Source organism: Arachis hypogaea, chromosome 1 (assembly GCF_003086295.3).
Source record: "Arachis hypogaea cultivar Tifrunner chromosome 1, arahy.Tifrunner.gnm2.J5K5, whole genome shotgun sequence".
Taxonomy (NCBI): Eukaryota; Viridiplantae; Streptophyta; class Magnoliopsida; order Fabales; family Fabaceae; genus Arachis; species Arachis hypogaea.
Genome location: NC_092036.1, coordinates 99,933,696 through 99,952,610, shown reverse-complemented (window position 1 = coordinate 99,952,610; position 18,915 = coordinate 99,933,696). Strand labels below are relative to the sequence as shown.

At 29.4% G+C, this 18,915-nt stretch overlaps 1 protein-coding gene across 1 annotated transcript; it reads right to left on the bottom strand.

Moving 5' to 3' along the window:
* Positions 1 to 423: 423 nt before the first annotated feature.
* Positions 424 to 5,979, bottom strand: LOC112702799 (CBL-interacting protein kinase 24). The gene is made up of 15 exons (XM_025753979.3): positions 5,628 to 5,979; positions 5,244 to 5,456; positions 4,671 to 4,733; positions 4,518 to 4,589; positions 4,277 to 4,384; positions 4,096 to 4,170; positions 3,883 to 3,936; positions 3,521 to 3,646; positions 2,840 to 2,929; positions 2,421 to 2,543; positions 1,989 to 2,108; positions 1,742 to 1,858; positions 1,321 to 1,377; positions 1,155 to 1,229; positions 424 to 936 (listed from the first exon to the last, which is right to left on the bottom strand). Exons 2-15 carry the CDS (start codon positions 5,406 to 5,408, stop codon positions 841 to 843), a joined length of 1,341 nt encoding a protein of 446 aa, XP_025609764.1. The 5' UTR covers positions 5,409 to 5,456; positions 5,628 to 5,979; the 3' UTR covers positions 424 to 840.
* Between the last annotated feature and the right edge of the window lie 12,936 nt (positions 5,980 to 18,915).

The window sequence follows — 18,915 nt, the reverse complement described above, 5'->3', positions numbered from 1 at the left end:
ATTATATTAATTGAAATAAATGATTAAAATGATTACAATACTGATATTCCAAAAACATTTAAAAATTTTCTTAATTTATAAATGCTCACAATAATGGTTAGTTTTTGTCATCCTCTTTTTGGTCTGAGTTTTCAGAATATAGAATGCCATCTTTTTTTCTTTTTTTTTTTTGGTAAACATACAAATCCATCTTTTGAGCTAGACTAGACTGGTCTCATCACTAATAATATACTTTTTATTTTTTTACGAATGGCCCAAACATTATTTTGTCACTTAAAATATCATAGTAAGGCCTTGACCCATGAGGCCAGTGGATAATTGGATATTTTCATGAGGCTCATAAACTCCATATCCGGTTCGAGTTTCCAGTGGAGAATTAGTGCAATGTGTGTGAAAAAAAAAAATTGAAAAACAAATTGAATATCACCAGAATCCAGAAGTTCGACATTTGATATTCTCTGTTGTTCATGTCAATCTCTGGAATCCTCTCGTTCATCTTAAAGATAGACCTCTGGACGTACGAAAAACAACAGGGGGATTTCATTATTTCTAGATAAATATATATAAGATCAATTCTCCCAGAACCTGATTGTGTGGGGGTAGCTTCAGTACAGGCTTCTATTTATATCAAACAAAAACCATAAACTCTGATGCAGGGGCTCTCCACTTCTATTTGACAGTGACACCCTTTCTCTCTCAACACATATCATACAAACTGTACATTGCCTTATGATGGCCATGAACATGCCATTTCTCGGTAGATTAATGGAGCACAATCCGCAGCTTTCGGTGTTTTTTTTCTTCTAATTTATCAGTACCATCATACTCCCAAGAACTGGATCATACAGTCATTTGTCGAAGCATACCAGAATCTGGAGCTGGCTCCATCGGTCTCCAGATAATGCTTTCTAATTTTCCACAGAGATTCTTGTAAAACTAAAGAAAGTGTAAAATGTTAACTGCCTATTTATATGCACAAACAAATAAATCTTTTTTAAGGAAATAAGTCAAATAACATCTCAATTCTCTTTAATCCAGGATGGCACGATTCATCAAAAACTTTCAAGCATAACATTATTTCATTCATTGAAGAATGGGGAACTTGTTATTATCTGTTCAATTGTGGTGAACCGTGTACCTATATCTGGACTAACCTTGTGATATTCGAGAGTATCACCAGCTGCCTTTTGAACATCTACCATGAAAAGTGATGGTGCAACCTCAAACACCTTTTTGATAAAAGAATAAGATTTCAATTATGGTTAGAAACCAAAGTTTTCATATGAAAATAATAAAATGCAGTAAGAAGCAACAAGTTACCTCCAAAACCACTGCAAATTGAGCAACATTATTTGCAGCAACTCCTTCAAGCCTCATCTGTAAGAACATTATATTAGTAATCAACAGAAAAAAGTGAAAAAGAAAGAAAAGAAAGAAAATAAATTCTAACTAGTCTAAGGATTTAACAACCCAACATCGTCACTTTTTGAATGTCAAACCTTACTTGGGGACTTCCTAATAAAGGACCAATTTTATTGGAACAATTATTTTCACTACAAATGAAGTAAGCTAATTGGACATAAATAACTTATGAAATTGTTGCCATAGATCACTGTACTCTGCTCTGAATTATGAGAAAGATCATGGTTGGAGCATTACAATACCAATTCTTATCAGCTTCAGCATTTATTTAAAAGTATCCAAAATTTATCAAATGGGAAGTGAACAAGCAGAGTGATACCTTGTAGTTACGAGAATGGACCTTAAGACCCATTGACTCTGCAGCAGCTTCAATATATGAAATTATAACCCTTGCTGGTTTACGTGAAACAAAACGGGTTTGCCGCTTCACATAATCCTATTAGGAAAGTAAAAAAAGGAAATATCAGTTTAAGCAATGCAACCGACAACCTTGAAAAACACAGAATCAACAAAAGCCCCAAAAAGGAACCATGAATTTGAGGAAAGAATATGCTTGGATACAATACCTGACGCCTGTCAAATAGCGGTGAAAGATTCAACCCTTGAGATAAGGTAATCATCTCAAATGCATTCATTATCAAAGGACCTCCCTCAGTACTTTCTGACTTCTCAGAAACATATTTGTCCTGTCAAACAGCAAAACTTATGAGCATACCTAGAGCAGTGAATGAGAAGAAACAACATGCTACCACTGGATAACGGGTGCAGCAACTTAATTGCTCAAATAAATATCAAGGAACAATAACTACGTAATTATCAGAGATCAAAGGATGTTGCAAAGTTATCATTATACATTTTCTAGTAATCTGGTATCATTACCCTATCATGAATGAACATATTTTCTCCACATTTTCAATCCTTCACAAGTGAATTCACATATCAGATGTTTCTATGCAACAATAACAAATTAAACAACAGTGCCAAAAACAAGAGCAGACCTCAATATCATCGAAAACTGCCTGAACATCATCCAAATTGACTTCCACATCTTCACTAAGTCTGACCGGAACATAGTTTCTCCTGAACCATGGATCTTTCCTTATTTCTTCAATTTTCATCCGCTGCATTTATCAGAATTATATTAAATGATACATGAAATTCTAAGAAAATATCACCAATCAGGCTTAAAATTTCCATAGGTGCAAATCCTAATGAAAGTATAAAACTATCTTAAGAACTAAATAGATTCAAAGCAATGGCATTTTGATCAAGGTTCTGCTCACAAAATAGCATTGACTAAATGGTAGAAGAGCAGAGATCCATGTGAATTTCAATTCATACATAGCATAACGCACATAGCTTGTAACTGAGCCAATTAATAAATCTAAGTTGAAAATAAATAAACCAATGTACTCACTGTTTTAGGATTAGGATCCAGAATTTTCTGTATCAATGTCTTTGCCCCAGCAGAAAACCAAAATGGACAAACAAACTCTGCAGCATTGATCTACATGTTTAAAAGAAAAAGCAGCAGTTATTACTTATTAATCTATAGCACTACATGCTCCTAAGCATGTGTGTCTATCAGAACGGGCTCCTCATGATATCCAGACAACAACTAAAAGATCCTTTATTAGATCATAAGCATGCACAGAAGCAGAGTGCATATCGTTCATCCATATTGTACAAGGTACAATACATCATGCAAAAAATTACTTGAGTAAGAATAATACTAAAATGAGAGAGTAAGGTAACCAAAGTTTTTTTTCCCTTCAATGTCAACCAATTTCTACTATTAAGTAAATTTAGATTAATATTTCATTTAATACGTGAGAGTTATTATCCATGTTCTTATTATGTTTAGAGACAGAATTTTCTAGCATTATGATTAGTTTGATATTGAAAATTGCAATTGTAAACAAAGCTCCTAGTAGTTTTAAATAATTGTTGACAGTATGCCTTCTGACATTGTTCATTGTTACAACATAGGGTTATCTTTAACTGTTATTTTCCATGACACTCACAACACATTTTGCCTATTCTGACTAGCTCTTTGAGGTCTCTATTTCAATGCTAAAGAGAGGCAGAGGCAGAATACCCTGTTGTACAGTGCAGGAAGGTCAGCCTCCTCAAAAGGAAGATATCCAGCCATCAAAACATACAGGATGACTCCACATGACCAAACATCAGCTGCTGCACCATCATAACCTTGATTGCCTAGCACCTACAAAAGATCACTTCGTAAGAAACTCGAGCACCAAATAAAATATACTCTGAAATATTGAACCAAGCTAAGAATGACTTTGGTCCTAAGGTAATGGGTTTACTAATAACAGCTATTAGGGCATCAAAATATAGACTTATTTTCCCATAACATAACTAAAACCTATACCCCAAGGAAAAGAAGCAAAAGATCGAGATAATATATATAACAGACCAGAACTGCATACTTGACTTTACCTCAGGTGCAACATAATTTGGGGTCCCACACGTCGTGTGGAGAACATCAACACCCTTGAAAAAAAAAACCAGGAGTCAGATTTGCCATCTCCAAAACATTTTCCAAAGATAAAGCACAATAATATGCCAATACAATAAAATGACTCTGCTCCTTTTTAATGTACGAAAAATCATTTCTTTCATCTCCATTTCACAAATAGAGTACTTTCTTACCTGCTTTGTCAATGCACTCAATCCGAAGTCAGATACTTTCAAGTTTCCGAATGCATCAAGAAGAAGGTTTTCAGGCTATAAATAGAAAGAAAACAACTTCTTCAGGATCAAAACATAATAAGGCCAACAAAAATTACTGCAAGATTATAGTTAACTTCATCTGTAATATATTATCTTTCACCTTCAAGTCTCTGTGGTACACACCCTTCTTGTGACAATGAGCAACAGCATCTATAAGTTGTTGAAAGTAGCGCCTAGAATCATTTTCAGAAAGCTTTCCCTGCTGAGCCTACAGATCCAGAAAGGGTGCAACCGTACACACATCAAGCAAAAAACTTTGCATGTCAAGCTAATTTTCAAGATGAGTATAGCAGAACCGATCTCCAGCATATCCGATAGACAAGTAGCATATAAATTCTTACAATTTTATCATATAATTCCCCTCCCATTACGAACTCAAGAATTATGTAGATCTTGGTCTTGCTGGCCAAAACCTAAAATATAAGAAGCTTTAGAAATATAATAAGATAAAGAAATACAATGAAATTTGTCATGTATTAGCATATTATACATACCTCATGCAACCTAACTATATTTGGATGTCTGACAATCTTCATAATGGATATCTCTCTTTTAATCTGTTACACGGTTCAAGTTAGAAAACACGTGGCATAAGGGGGGAAAGAATCAAAATAACAATTTAGTAAAACAAGCTACATGATTATTCAGCCAAAAATGAAAAGTCCAGCATACAGATAGAAGAAACAGAATGTCTTTGACTGCATGCAATGTAAATCCCACTGAAAAGCAGCATAATCATGAGAGAACACTTTGCTGGTTTTATGGAGGATAAAAACATCAGCAACACATTTACACACAAGCATTGCAATGCACATCCTCATACACTGCAAAATTTACTGCCACCTCTTAGCTACACCAAGAGTTTGTAGCAACACTGTGTAATGTTGATTTATGTCACCCTAGAAGCATTGGTAACCCTAAATCATTTAGCTTCATCGGTAACCTGGCTGATATAAACTCAAGCTAAATGAAAAACCAAGCGTGACTTAAAACAAAAGGAATCAAAGGAACAATTAACAATAATTGGCAAGATAAGTAAACAAAGAAGGCTAAAGCTTAAGGTTGACCTGTTCAACCATTCTATGCTTGAGAATGGTGGACTTAGCCATGACCTTAATGGCAACGCTGTCTCCGGTGTCGGTGTTCTTGGCGAATTTGACCTTGGCGAATGTACCTTCGCCGATGGTTCTACCAACCTCATACTTTCCGATCTTATTCCTCACCTTCTTCATCGTTTGGCAACGATCATTCGCATCTCCTCCGTTATCAACTAAATTTACCTTCCAACAGTAAACAAAAAAAAAATCAATAAGGCGCGAGCATCAGGAACAAGAGTAAGAATCGTGGATTATGAATTGAGAATTGGAAGAAGTTGGATCCTGCAACAATCGGAAGCAAAGGAATTGAAGTGAGAAGAGGAATGTTCTAGAATAAAGAGAGAGGGAGCTTACAGTGCATGTGCGTGATTAAGCTTAACTGCTTAACTACAACGCTAACGGCTAATCTAACGTCTTTCGAATAACGGAAAATTAAAGGTTTAAGACTTTATTATATTGCGAGTCTCCAACAATCTATAAGAAGAAGAAGAAGAAAAAGAAGAGAAGAAGCATAAGCAGCAACAAAACAATTACCGCCACTGCCTCTTTCCTTCTTAATTTATTATTAAGGTCACTAATCGCTTATTATTACTGTTCACTGCCACATTTGATATTGACTTTCGTGGTTCAGTTTTAAAGATGGATTAATTAACCAACCTTTTTTTTTCCTTTTTTGATAAGTGCTTTTCTATAACCCTACAGAGTCAGCGCTTTCTCCATTTCTCTTTCAAGTTTAATATATAAATTCTTTAAAATTTTATAGAGCAATTAAACATGTCTGATTTTCAAAATTGAAGAGTTTATAATTCTAAATTTTAAATACATAAAATAATTTTTAATATTTATTTTTATTAGATAATATAACTTTTTTTATTAATTATTAACGGTAACTATTAAAATAAAACGTTAACGCATGTATGGTCATTAAATGTTCACATATGTGATATGGACAAATAAGTTTCTAGGATAAAATATAAAAAAATAAAACAGTTATCGAATAATTAAAAAGATCTCAACAAAGTTTTTACAAAATTTTAAAATAGTCTTTTTGAATTATTTATATATAATTATTTCTAAAGTAAATATTTTTTTCGATCCTTAACTATTTGCTCGATAGACTTCACACCTCCTAATAATCATAAAAACCCAAATCGATCCTTATCTATTTAAAATATATGTACGTTATAGTCTTTGCAATTAGTTCCGAGCAAGTCACTTATTTTAAGTAGATATATTTTAAGTAGATAGGGACCTACTCGGAACTAGTTGCAAGGACTGGAACGTACATATATTTTAAATAGATAGGGACTGATTTGGGTTTTTATATTTAGGAGGTATAAAGTCCATCGAGCAATTTATTAAGGATCGAAAATGACATTTACTCTTATTTCTAGTGTTCATACCTGGCCCAAAAATTTGAATCAAGCCCAAAAATATACAAAAAGTCCAAAAGACATGCACCGTATAACCGACCTCTTAAGAGGTCGGACAAGAACATTACAGGATGATAACTCTCTCCTGAGAGAGTTATAACCTCCCCTAATACATTGACATTCTCAGGTATAATTGAGTTCCAATATACTTAACTTTGCTAAGCCTCTTGCTGACTTAAGTGTCGGAGTATTTTATAAGTATCACCCCCCATCTTCTCACAAACAACTCGGACGACGGCCACAGAACGTGATTCAAGTCAGAATATGCTCCATTGAGAATTTGGGCCTCACATACAAACCCAAAAGATAACCCAATTTTAAAAAACTCTCGAAACATCTAGATTAATAAATTTTAATTTGTAATATATATATCTATATATATATATATATATATATATATACAAAAAAATTTTATGTATATTCAAAATAAATTATGAAATAATTTTGAAAAAGCACTCTTTTTCAAATATATATATATATATATATATATATATATATATATATATAATTTAAAATAAATGGATTCATATTTATTTTTGATAAAGTAGGATATTAATTTAATTTGTAAGCTCTATATTTTATAATTATTTTTTAATGATAAAAAAATGAACTAATATTATTTGAAGAGATAAGAGAACTTCCATTTAACATAAAATTATTTATATAAATAATTAAAAATATTTGTATAAATGTTTATGAAGGTAATATTTTAAAACTTGTGTGCAATACAAATCAAGTTATCTATGAAGTTATTTGTAATTTTTTGTTAATAATAAGGTCACTGTGAATGATTTATAAAATTTCAATGTGAAGTTTTTAATACTTTGCAACACTTAAAAAAGAAATATCTTGATAAATCTAAAAAAAATATATTCATGTTTCTTATAAAGTTTTGAGATTCATTAGTTGTAATGTTGTACAAAATAGGTTTGTAATTAAAGTTATTTATGCTACTATAATTAGCAATTACGCCAAAAAAAATTTTTTATCACTTAAAAATATTTTGTTAAGTTTATTTGGTGCCAATATCTTAAAAGATTAAGTATATAAATATAACGGTCATAATACACTATTTCTCAAATTTAATTGTTGTTATTATAGTTTTTACATCATCTCAATGTAGGTATCATAAGTTAATGATCAAATAATGTTATTTCTTATGATATTTTAATGTTAGTAAATGCATTTTTTATTATATATTTTATTATATTTTATATTATTTATTGTATTTTTTAAAGATATTTATTATTCTAATCAATAAAAATATTATAAGATGTTGACTTTTGAAAAAGATTAAAAACATTCAAAGAGATTATGTTGGAATTTTTAAAAATTTCAATGACTATTTTAAGATTTTTTTTAATCTTTTTTGGAGATTATTTTATATTTCACTCTCGAGACTAATTTATTAGACTCGCACATATACACACTTAATGATCACGTGTGTAAGTTAACATTTCATTTTAACCGTTACTATTAGTGGCTAACGAAAGAAGATTCCGTAATTGTTGAAAATTATTTTGTGTATTTAAATGTGGCAACAAAAAAAAACATTTAGAAAGCATTGTCCGTTTTAATAAGGTGTACTTTTTAAGTGTGGCCTTGTGTATAAAAAAATCTCCTTACTTTAAAAACATAGTCGAAAAGTCTACATTATACACTACGCTTTTGGCTTTTAGAAGCAACTTCAACAATATAGCACCACAATAAATTTCAAAAAGTATGGCCATAGAGAATTGGATGGCCACATCAGAATAAATAACCGTTATAAAAGCATGGCTTAAAGCCCAAAATAGTGGCCAATGATTATGAATTTTGCCACTTTAAACCATGTTTTTTAATAGCCACAGACATTAACAAATGTCTTAGAGGTTGATTGTCTTGCTATATGTGAAAGTACAGGGTGAAGTCTTAGTGTTTCTTTAACTATGGCTTGTAAATAAGGAAGATTAGCAAGATCCGACTCTTATATTAAGCTATTGTTCGCAATTATTAATTCAATTTTTTTATTTTATCTTTATTTTTAAAATTTAAAATTACATATTCAGTTTCGTTTTGTAAATTTTGCATTAACCCACTAAAAAATAATGTAATTGCTTCACTTTTAACCGTCAAAGTAATTTAAAAAAATTGATTACTCTCACTTGTAAGATTATAAAAAGAGAAAATATAGAGAGCCAATGGTCTAAGTGTACAATGTGTACAACGGAGCTTTAGGGATGTTCGATTCAGTATTAGAGATATATTCATTAGTGTTACTTTTTTCTATCAGCTTGAGCTTTTGGGATGAGTGGTTTCATAACATAGTATCATAGCTCTAGATCCGAAAGGTCAAGAGTTGGATCAGTTTATTATCTCCGGTACTCGGATGGTTATTCTAGATAGTATGGATGATGTTCATTTTATTCATATTGGACCAAAGATTTAGCCTATTATACACATTGTACACTTAGACCATGACTCCACTTAGAAAATAGTTTAAATAAGGTAATTTTTTAATTAAATGTACAAAAAAAATTTTCTCTTTAAATTATTATCATACTATTTTAATATATACTCTTGATACTTATACAATATATAATGATAATTGATGTATAAATTTAAGTTCCAATATTACTCGTAAAGAGAGGTTTATTATTAAAAAAAATTATTTCGTTAATTACGTTAAATAAAAAAATTCTACTGGTTTTTTTACAGTAATCTTCCCATTAAGAATTTAAGATATTCCTATTAGATATAAATTATTGTTACAGATTTTTTTTTTTAAAATATGTTTGGAATAAAAAGAAAAATAGTTCAACAAGAATAATTTTTTTAAAAAATAAATTTATACGGAATAATTTTTTTCTTTAAATTATTAGTATACTCTTTTAATATAATCGAAGTATCTACACAATATATAATATCAATTAGCGTTCAAATTTTAAGTTCCAATATTGTTATTAATAAGAGATGTTTATTTTTTTTTTTAAAGATTTACACACAATAATTTTGTGTCAATATATCATGATTCATTTTGCATATAATATTCATTCATCTAAGTTCATAGAGTGCCTTAAAAAAATTATATTTAAGTAATTTTTTATTTTTTAACTATTTTATATTTTGGAATTCAAAATTTTGTATTTTTATTTTTATTCAAGGTTTATTTTTATATTTTATTTTAATTCTGTTACTCAAAACTATGAATATGAATTTTAATTTTTAATTTTTAGGATAAATAAAAAGATGAAATTTTTATAAATTAAATTATTAAAAAACTTAGATATTATAGAAGAAGTTAAGTGTATTTTTTGACTATATAAATACATATAATTCACTCTTGAATGTAATCAAAATAAATATAAATTTATTCAATTTTTTAAAATTTACATTAATTATTAAAATTATGATATAATAATAAATGTATTCCTATAAAAACATAAAATTTCATAACTTTTTTTTTAAGAAAAAAATATGACTCAATTAGTATAAAGTCTAATTTAAACAAATATAGATAAGTAAAATAAATAACAAAAAAACGAACATAAAATTTAACTTTTTTGTTATTTGGTTTAAAAATAAATATAATAAAATAAATTATTATTCTCATACATAATGACATAAAATTTGACATTATCCCTTTTTAGAGTTATTTAATTTTTTAGTTTTTATCCTTATTTTTTTTCTTTATTTTGATTTTGTTAAACATAAAAACTAATATTATTTAACTTTAAATTTTATCATAAATAAAAATATATGATTTTATGTGCTTTAAATAATAAAAAAATACTCATAATAGAAAAAGTTAAGTTTATTCTTTCGTTATATTCATAGGAGTGTAAATGATTCACACAAGTATTACAAGATTTTTTGAGTGTAATAATTATGAATTAATATATGGTGATAACTAATTGCGATTGAAGAGAAGGTAGAAAGAGAAGAAGAGAGAACAAGCCAATATAAAAGTGGCAGTGAGTCTATGATAAATATGTAGATAGATATCAGTAAGAAAAAAGAATAATAAAAACAAAAATAAAAAATTATAAAAGAATAATAAAACTAAAGATAATTTAAAATGTTGAATATAAAATTATTACAAATTCAAGTTTTTTAGCCATTAAAATTATGCAAATGAAAAGAGCGATTTAAATATAAATTTTTTTATCTACTTTTTTTTCCTCAAAGATAAATATTATTTTATTATTATAAAATAAGAATATTTCCATAAGGAAGTACAAAAAAAGTTGGATATTCCTGATTATCACCAAATATGATTGGAAAACAAATAACTTAAGAAAGAGTAAAGTAACAATAAAGAGAAATTATTAGCATTCATTATGGCTATTGAGTTCATGCAGTAGACTGCTGGCTTCTTGCACTATCTCCGGCACTGGACTTATTAGCTTCTCAAAGACACACCTATTTCTTGCTTTTCAAGTGCTCCAACATAGCGCTACGATGAAGAGGATCTTTTGTCTACCTTCGATTTGAGCCGCTGCCCAAGATAAGGCTTGTTGCCACCAATTAATGAAGATCTCCTCTTCTCTCTGTCATAAGTCAGGGGTTATTAAGTTTAGACTCCAGATTATTGAAGACAAAGGGCATTGGAACAAGGCATGAGAAATTAATTCATCTTTCAGCATGCATCTTGTGCAAGTGGCAGGGGTGGATGCAAACCGGCTATGAATTTGTTGTAAAATCGGAAGCTTTTCATGAAGACTCTTCCATAAAAAAAATCTTAATGTTATGAGGTAATTTCAATTCCCAAATGTTATTTCATACTCGGTTGTTCTGTATGTTCTGAGGCATCAATGAAGTTGGAGAATGAAAGAACCTATAAGCAACTTTGTATCCTGACCTAACTTCATATATACCAGATTTTTTCCAGCACCAATTAACTTCATCCTCTTCCTTTGTTGGTTTGATGGAAAAAAATTTATTGCATATATCAATTGGAAAAATTGACTTAATCAGGTTTCTGTTCCAACTTCTATCAGGATTTAGTAGCGCACTAACATAATACACTTGTAGATTCGGTGGGATTGTGACTGCAAATTGAGGGACATTAAAGGGCAATGGTGGTGGGAGTCGGGGATCATGGAAGATGCGGACATTAGCACCAGAGCCTATTTTCCATAACAAGTCTTTCTCAATCACCTTGCAGCCTTCAAGAACACTTCTCCAGTCCCACGACAGTATACTTCCTATCTCTGCATGTAAGAAATCTGTATATCTAAAATATTTAGTTTTGAACATTCTTGACAGCGTAGAATTAGGGTATTTCATTAGACGCCACCATTGCTTGTCCAATAAGGTCAAATTTTGTGCCCTTAGGTATTTGATCCCAATCCTCCTTCTTTCTTCGGTCTCGTCATTATGTCCCATTTAATCCAAATCATTCTTTGTTCTGCGCTTTTTTTACCCCATTAAAATTGTGTGAACATGCTATGAATCTCAGTTAACAGCGTGTCTGGGAGCTTGAAACAAGAGAGTGTGTAAATAGAAATCGCTTCCCCCACCGCTCTCAATAGCATGTGCCTATCACCTGAAGACAATAAACTTCTTTTTCAATCCATAATTTTCTTCTGAACTTTATCCTTGATAGCTCCAAAGGTTGCTTTCTTTGATTTCTGAACTATGGAGGGCAACCCCAAGTATTTGTCTTGGGCTCCGATATGTTCAATATTTAGTATCTGCGCAATTGCTAGTCTTGTGTTCTGAGGTGTGTTGTGACTGAAAAAGATGACCGACTTGTTCAAATTGACTTTTTGTCCACTAAAATCCTCGTAGATCTCTAGCAATTCCAAAATACTTTGGCTTGTATTAGGTGAACCATTGCAAAAAAAGATTGAATCATCAGCAAACAAAAGGTGATTAACTGTTTGGCATCTCCGATTAATTTGAACTCCTTAAATTAATCTGTTTTGCTCTACCTTGTGTAGTAAGAAGAAAACACAAAAAAGAAATAGATATGAAGATAGGGGGTCACCCTGTCGGATGCCCCTATTTGGCCTAAAGTAGCCAAAAGGTTGTCCTTCCACAACAACAGGGTAAGAAACAGTCGTTACCAATTCCTTAGTCTAGTTAATCCATTTAGCATCAAAGCCTAACTTTTCCATGATGTACCATAAGAAGTGACATTCAACCTTTTTTTAGATCCAGCTTTAGTATTCAACACTCCAGCACATTGTCTTGCTAATTTTTTTCCACTTTATGCCTTCTTTTGTCGTGAGACATTGCCCCATAGTGAATTGCATAGGTTGTCTTTCATCCTCCTTGGCATTGGACTGAGCAGCTATGATAACCTCCATGCATTCTGTTCTAGAGTTGGCTGATTGAGGTGACTCAGGTGCTGCCTTGTTGCCAGTGTTTTGTGGTTTTAAACTTTGTTCCTCCTCTTGCATTGACATCCCTGCAAATTCCTCCAATAAGCAGTTTAAGACCGGCTTTTTCTTACGTTGAGTAGCCTTATTCTAATTCTAGGTTGAGTTGTTGAATGTTTGTTCTCTTTCAGAGTTAATTCGTATTTCCACTTGGCTGGCTTTAACCCATTCGCCAATGTCATCCTCTTTTACCCTATCACACTCTGTGTCGTTCAGCAGATCATGGCATTTTTTCACCTCGTGCCCCAATTTTGCGCAGTAGGTACAGAACTTTTCAAGTCTCTCATAGCGCTATGCCACCTCTACCTCCTTTTTATTAGGTCCTGCAACAATGATCAGTTTCTTGGTAGCTTCAATATTGATCTTGGCCTTTACAATCCTAGTTTCTCTGCCTCTCATCTGAAATTTACCTACCTCCAACACTGTGTCCAGCCTCTCTCTCTCAATTTACGCCCAACTTCGAGGGTTTTAAACGATTCTGGCAAACCCCCAAATTGAACCCAAACTGAAAAATTAGAAATAATCTCTTCATCAGCGTTCTGATCTTGCTTCCATCTCTTGACATGGAGCACGTAATCCTTGAATAGTCATGGAGAACCACGTTCAACACGCAAGACATCCACCTCTTTATTAAAATAGAATTAGAAGTAATTGTCCCATTTGTCACTCACGCTAAATCCCTCAAGATTTCCCCATATAGTCTTTAAAGCATTCCCCATGGTTCCAACTGAGAAGATTTTGGAAGCAAAGAGTCTGCCATAGAGACTATTGGAGCAAGCGTTAATATCTTCTGATATGTCTGCCTCTTCCAATAGAATCACATTCCTACCTCTTTTTCGGTTGCCTTCTTCGATCCGATCTTCATCCCTCCTTGCCTCAGCCATGTAGATTACGTAAATTATCTTTGTCACACTAAAATTTGTGTTGAAATTTAATTAACGTTGACATTGTAACCTTGACGATACCAAAAACTCTGTTAAAAATCTAACAAAATACTAAAAAATCTTAACAAAGCACTTGCTAACGTCCCCTTTGTTGGGACTTCACTATTAGGATTAGTTAAAAAATAAATTATTCTTCATATTAACTAAAATTACAAATCAAATTTAGGACATTCTATTATACAGATTGAAGTGGTATAAAAAAATAATTTTTTTATAATTATTTTTTATTATTTTATTATTATTCAAAGTGTAAGTCTTACCTTTTTTTAATCTCTCTTTTATCCCATACAAAAAAAATCTATAAATTTACATCTTTACCATATATTTTAGGCAAATTCTCTGGTATGGATGCCCAAAATAATCCATACGTCTGGATCATGTGTGTCAATCTTCGGATTCTGACGCGTGTATGAATTGAATGCATTGAAAGTACTGCATTTTGAGAGTCCTGATGCAAGACAGTGACAGGAGCAGAAAAGAGCAGTGCTTCTCAGAAGTGATCGCTTTTTGGTTGGAGTGATTATGTTGCTAATGATAATTTATAGTTGTTAATCTTTTTTGGCAAGTGGGCCAAAGGATGAGCTGGATGGAGTTTTTGGACGATAATGTGGGCCTTAATGCTTGGTTTTTAAAATAACAATGAAATTCTTGAAGTGCTGCATTGTTTTTTGTGTTTAATTTGGTTGTTATTTTGGAGGAGTTCTTCTATATGTCCAAAAGGAACTCATAGCAATGACCCCCAAAAAAAAAAGAGAAGTCATAATATTACTTTGTTGACAAATTCTATTTTTCATTTTTTTGGATGAGCGTAAAAAGAAATAGAATAAGAGAATTTGGTGATCTTAGGGTGAGCTGTGACTCTGTGAGCATATATTTTTCTAGGTTATTTTTAATAAAGAAAAGAGTGACTCATTTTACTCTTTCCCGCATGAGTTCATTCATCTTTTTAGTTTCTGGTACCAGTTTAATTTTTATTTTCTATTTTTCATAGAAAAGACATTACATATGAGAAACGATTTCCATAAATAATACAAATAATAACCATAGCTTTAGTGCAATTAATGGCAATACCACCAAGCACTAAGATAAAATAAATTAGAAAAAGAAACACTATTATTACTTACTAGACTCTCCAAACTAAGCCATTATAGCATAAGTTCAATTTGACTACTAGTGATCTCTCTTTTTATTTCTCAATTAAATTCCTTCAATTTTTTATTTTCAACTACTGATGGCTAAATTACAATAAAAATAATTGAAATATGTCTCCTTAAAAAAATGTATGTGTATCGATATTATTAATGGTGTTAGACGAGTAATACTCAAGATATTACCATATTGCTAAAGCAATATTAAGAAATTTAGGATTATTGAATTTAGGAATTTAGAGTTTTAAAATTTTTGGATTACAAGTCTTATTTATTTTTTCTAATATTTTTAGAGCTAAAAATTGATCGAGAATACTATTATTTCCTTTTCTTTTTTTTTTTGGGTCATTGCTATGAGGTTTTTTTGGACATATAGAAGAACACCTCCAAAATAACAACCAAATTAAACATAAAAAATAATGCATCATTTCGAGAATTTCATTACTATTTTAAAAACCAAGCACTAGCGGCCCACATTATGGTCCACAAAAATCCCAGCTCATCCTTTGGCCCACTTGTCAAAAAAGATTAACAATTATAAATTGTCATTAGCAACAAAATCACTGCAACCAAAAGGTGACTACTACTGAGAAGCACTGCTCTTTCCTGCTCCTGTCACTGTCTTGCATCAGGACGATCAGAATGCGGTGCTTTCAATTCATACACGCGTCAGAATCCGAAGATTGACACGCATGATCCAGACGTATGGATTATTTTGGACATTCATACTAGAGAATTTGCCTATATTTTATCATCAAATTTTCTTTTATAAGTTAGTATATATATCTAACTTTAAAATTGTACCCTTATCCAACTGCAAAAGTTATCTCGCACAGCATGATGCAGCAGTATCTTTTTGGCTTTTTGCCCTTTGGCAGCGTACGACTCTCTGAAAAGTAAAAATTGAAAGCCTCTTTGAATTTCGTTTCAAGTTTCAACTCTCAGCTAATTAATTCTAAAAATTTCTTACATGCGTGACTGACTGACTGTATTGTTTAACAATAATTACAAGCATAAGAAGTTATTATGATTGTTTTTGGAACACGGATCTTTCTCGCTCCTAGTTAGTTTCCAATTTTTATATCTTTTAGATTAACTAAAATTAAAAAATAAATAAATTTATAAATATTTATTTTTATTATTACACATAATAACAATTTAATAATTTTAATATTATATCTAAATTAATTTAAATTTAATTATTTTATATATTAAAAAAATTAGATAGTTTATAGATTTTTTTTATTTTTTATTTAATTATTCTATACAAATTTTTGAAAGTTTGATATCTTAATTTTTTTTTAAAAATGATAAAATATGATTTAACAAACAAGTATGAAAAATAAATATTCATATAACAGTTGTACATCAAGATATCTAAATCAAACAAGAAAATAATTCTCTTAACAAATCTTTAACAACTCAAAAGTTAACACAATGTATAGTTATGAATTAAAGTGATAAAACAAAAATGAGAGTTGCCATAATGGTACCGTAGTAATTGATTGCGGTTGTGGTTAATTGAAGAAGAAAACAAAGAAAGGGAATAAAACAAGACAACATAATAGTGACGATGAGACAATAATTGTTATTATACACTAACGGCTCAACTGTTCAGTCGCTTTTCTATTGTTTTTAAGAAATTAATTTTATTTTTTTATTAATATATTATTCATTTTTTAAATTTATTGATAAATATTTTTTTATTTTAATATTAACGTAATCTTATTTATATCATATTTTATTGAAATAAAAATTACTATAAAAAAATATTTAAAATGTTAAATTATAAAAAACACACAATAAAAAGGTAATATAAAAGTGTCATAGTTTAAAGCTCTAGTTAATAAACATTATTATTTTGAAAATACTCTTTGTATATTTAAGCATAATTGAGAATAAAAATCTACTTTATCGAATATTTCACCTCATATATTAACCAGAACTTCAAAAGACAAATGGCAGTATTAAGCCACCTTGCATGAGAATTTACGTGATTAAGTCAAACAAAAAAATGAGACATGAATCAACTAGAAACATATCTCTATATAATTCGAATCAAACTCTTTCAAACTAAAAAGCTAAGTAATTCGAATCAAGCATGTTCGAATTAGTGCGAAAGTTTGCATTGTGAATAGTTCGAATCACACTTATTCGAACAATGCAATAAGAAGTTCGAATAACCTCGATTAGAATTACTGAATTAGTCTTGGGGAGTTCGAATCTATCTGATTCGAATTACATGGTGAGGAATTCTGGTTATAATTCAACGTGAACATGAATTGAGTTCATTTGAGTGAAATTAACTTCTGTATATAAATCGAATTTGGACTATTAAATTTAATGCGAAATCAACTTATATAATTTATATTAATTTTTATTATAAAAAATATTTAACTTATCAATTTTTATAGGTTACTTTAAGTTAATAAATAAATAAATATTAATTTTTATTTATAATAGTAAAAAATTATAGCATATTAATATAGAATATTAGAAAATAATACTATATAATATAAAAAAATATACTAAAAAATATAAAAAAAGATTATAACAAATTTAAAAAGATAATATTATAATTTAATATCATATTTTTTTATTAATTATCTATTTAAAAGTAATTTTAACTAATATTATCTAAGCAATATTTACTTTATTAAAATTAATTTTAATATAAAATTGTCAAACATAAATTAATTTCAACTCTTATTAATAAATTGAATTAAAAATAATATATAAAAATTTAACAACTTTTTAAATACTTTTTTTATAATAAAAATTAATATTTATTTATTAAATTAAAAATAACATATAAAATAATATATTTTAATACTCTTTTTAATTACTCTCAATAAATTTAACATAACGTGACATTTATAATGAGTTTTTTTAATAATTTATAGAAAATATTTATAATTATTTTTAGAAAATATTTATTATTTTTTAATATTTATTATAGGTATTATTAAATATAATTTTTATTGTACTCTTTATTGTATTTCGTATGCATATTCAAGCAATATTACATTTAATAATATCCATAATAAATACAATCAAGAGTACATGTAATAATAAATTATAATATTATTTTTTTAAATTTGTTATAATTTTTTTATACTTTTTTTAGTATTTTTTAATATTATATTATATTTTTTTAGTATCTTATTTTAGTATGTTATAATTTTTATTATTATAATAAAAATTAATATTTACTTATTTATTAACTTGAAAAATAATGTATAAAAACTAATAAGTTAAAGTACTATTTTTTATAATAAAAATTAATTAATATTTATATAGATTAATTTCACATTAAATTTAATAGTCTAAATTCGATTTATACATGGAACTCAATTTGTTAGTAAATCGAATTGGATTGTATCTATTTACCATTGATGTCATGATTGGAAGCAACCTAATTCAAATAACTAGTAGTCCCGTGAATTATAATTTGAATCAATGTTATTCGATTTATCTTATGACTACATATATGCATAATTCGAATTGGCCCAATTCAATTTACATGAATCACTACTAATTCGAATTGATCTAATTCGAATTAGTATTGGTTTGTCCAATTCAAATGAGTCTCATTTGAATTACATACTGTTTTTGGAAAATCTATGTCATTTTGGTTGATTTGTGTAATTTTTTTCTTTCATTTGGTTTAATTATGTATTTTGTCCAACTTTAAACTATGACAATTTTATATTATTTCTTTATTGTGTGCTTTTGTAATTTAACATTTTAAA

Bases quoted from the DNA above. Each gene is read 5' to 3' on its own strand.
- LOC112702799 (XM_025753979.3), bottom strand. From the start codon at position 5,408: ATGAAGAAGGTGAGGAATAAGATCGGAAAGTATGAGGTTGGTAGAACC. The intron at 4,734-5,243 runs GTCAACCTTAAG...ACCGTGTAACAG, and splicing joins AGCATAGAATGGTTGAACAG to ATTAAAAGAGAGATATCCAT. The intron at 4,590-4,670 runs GTATGTATAATA...CTTATATTTTAG, and splicing joins ATATAGTTAGGTTGCATGAG to GTTTTGGCCAGCAAGACCAA.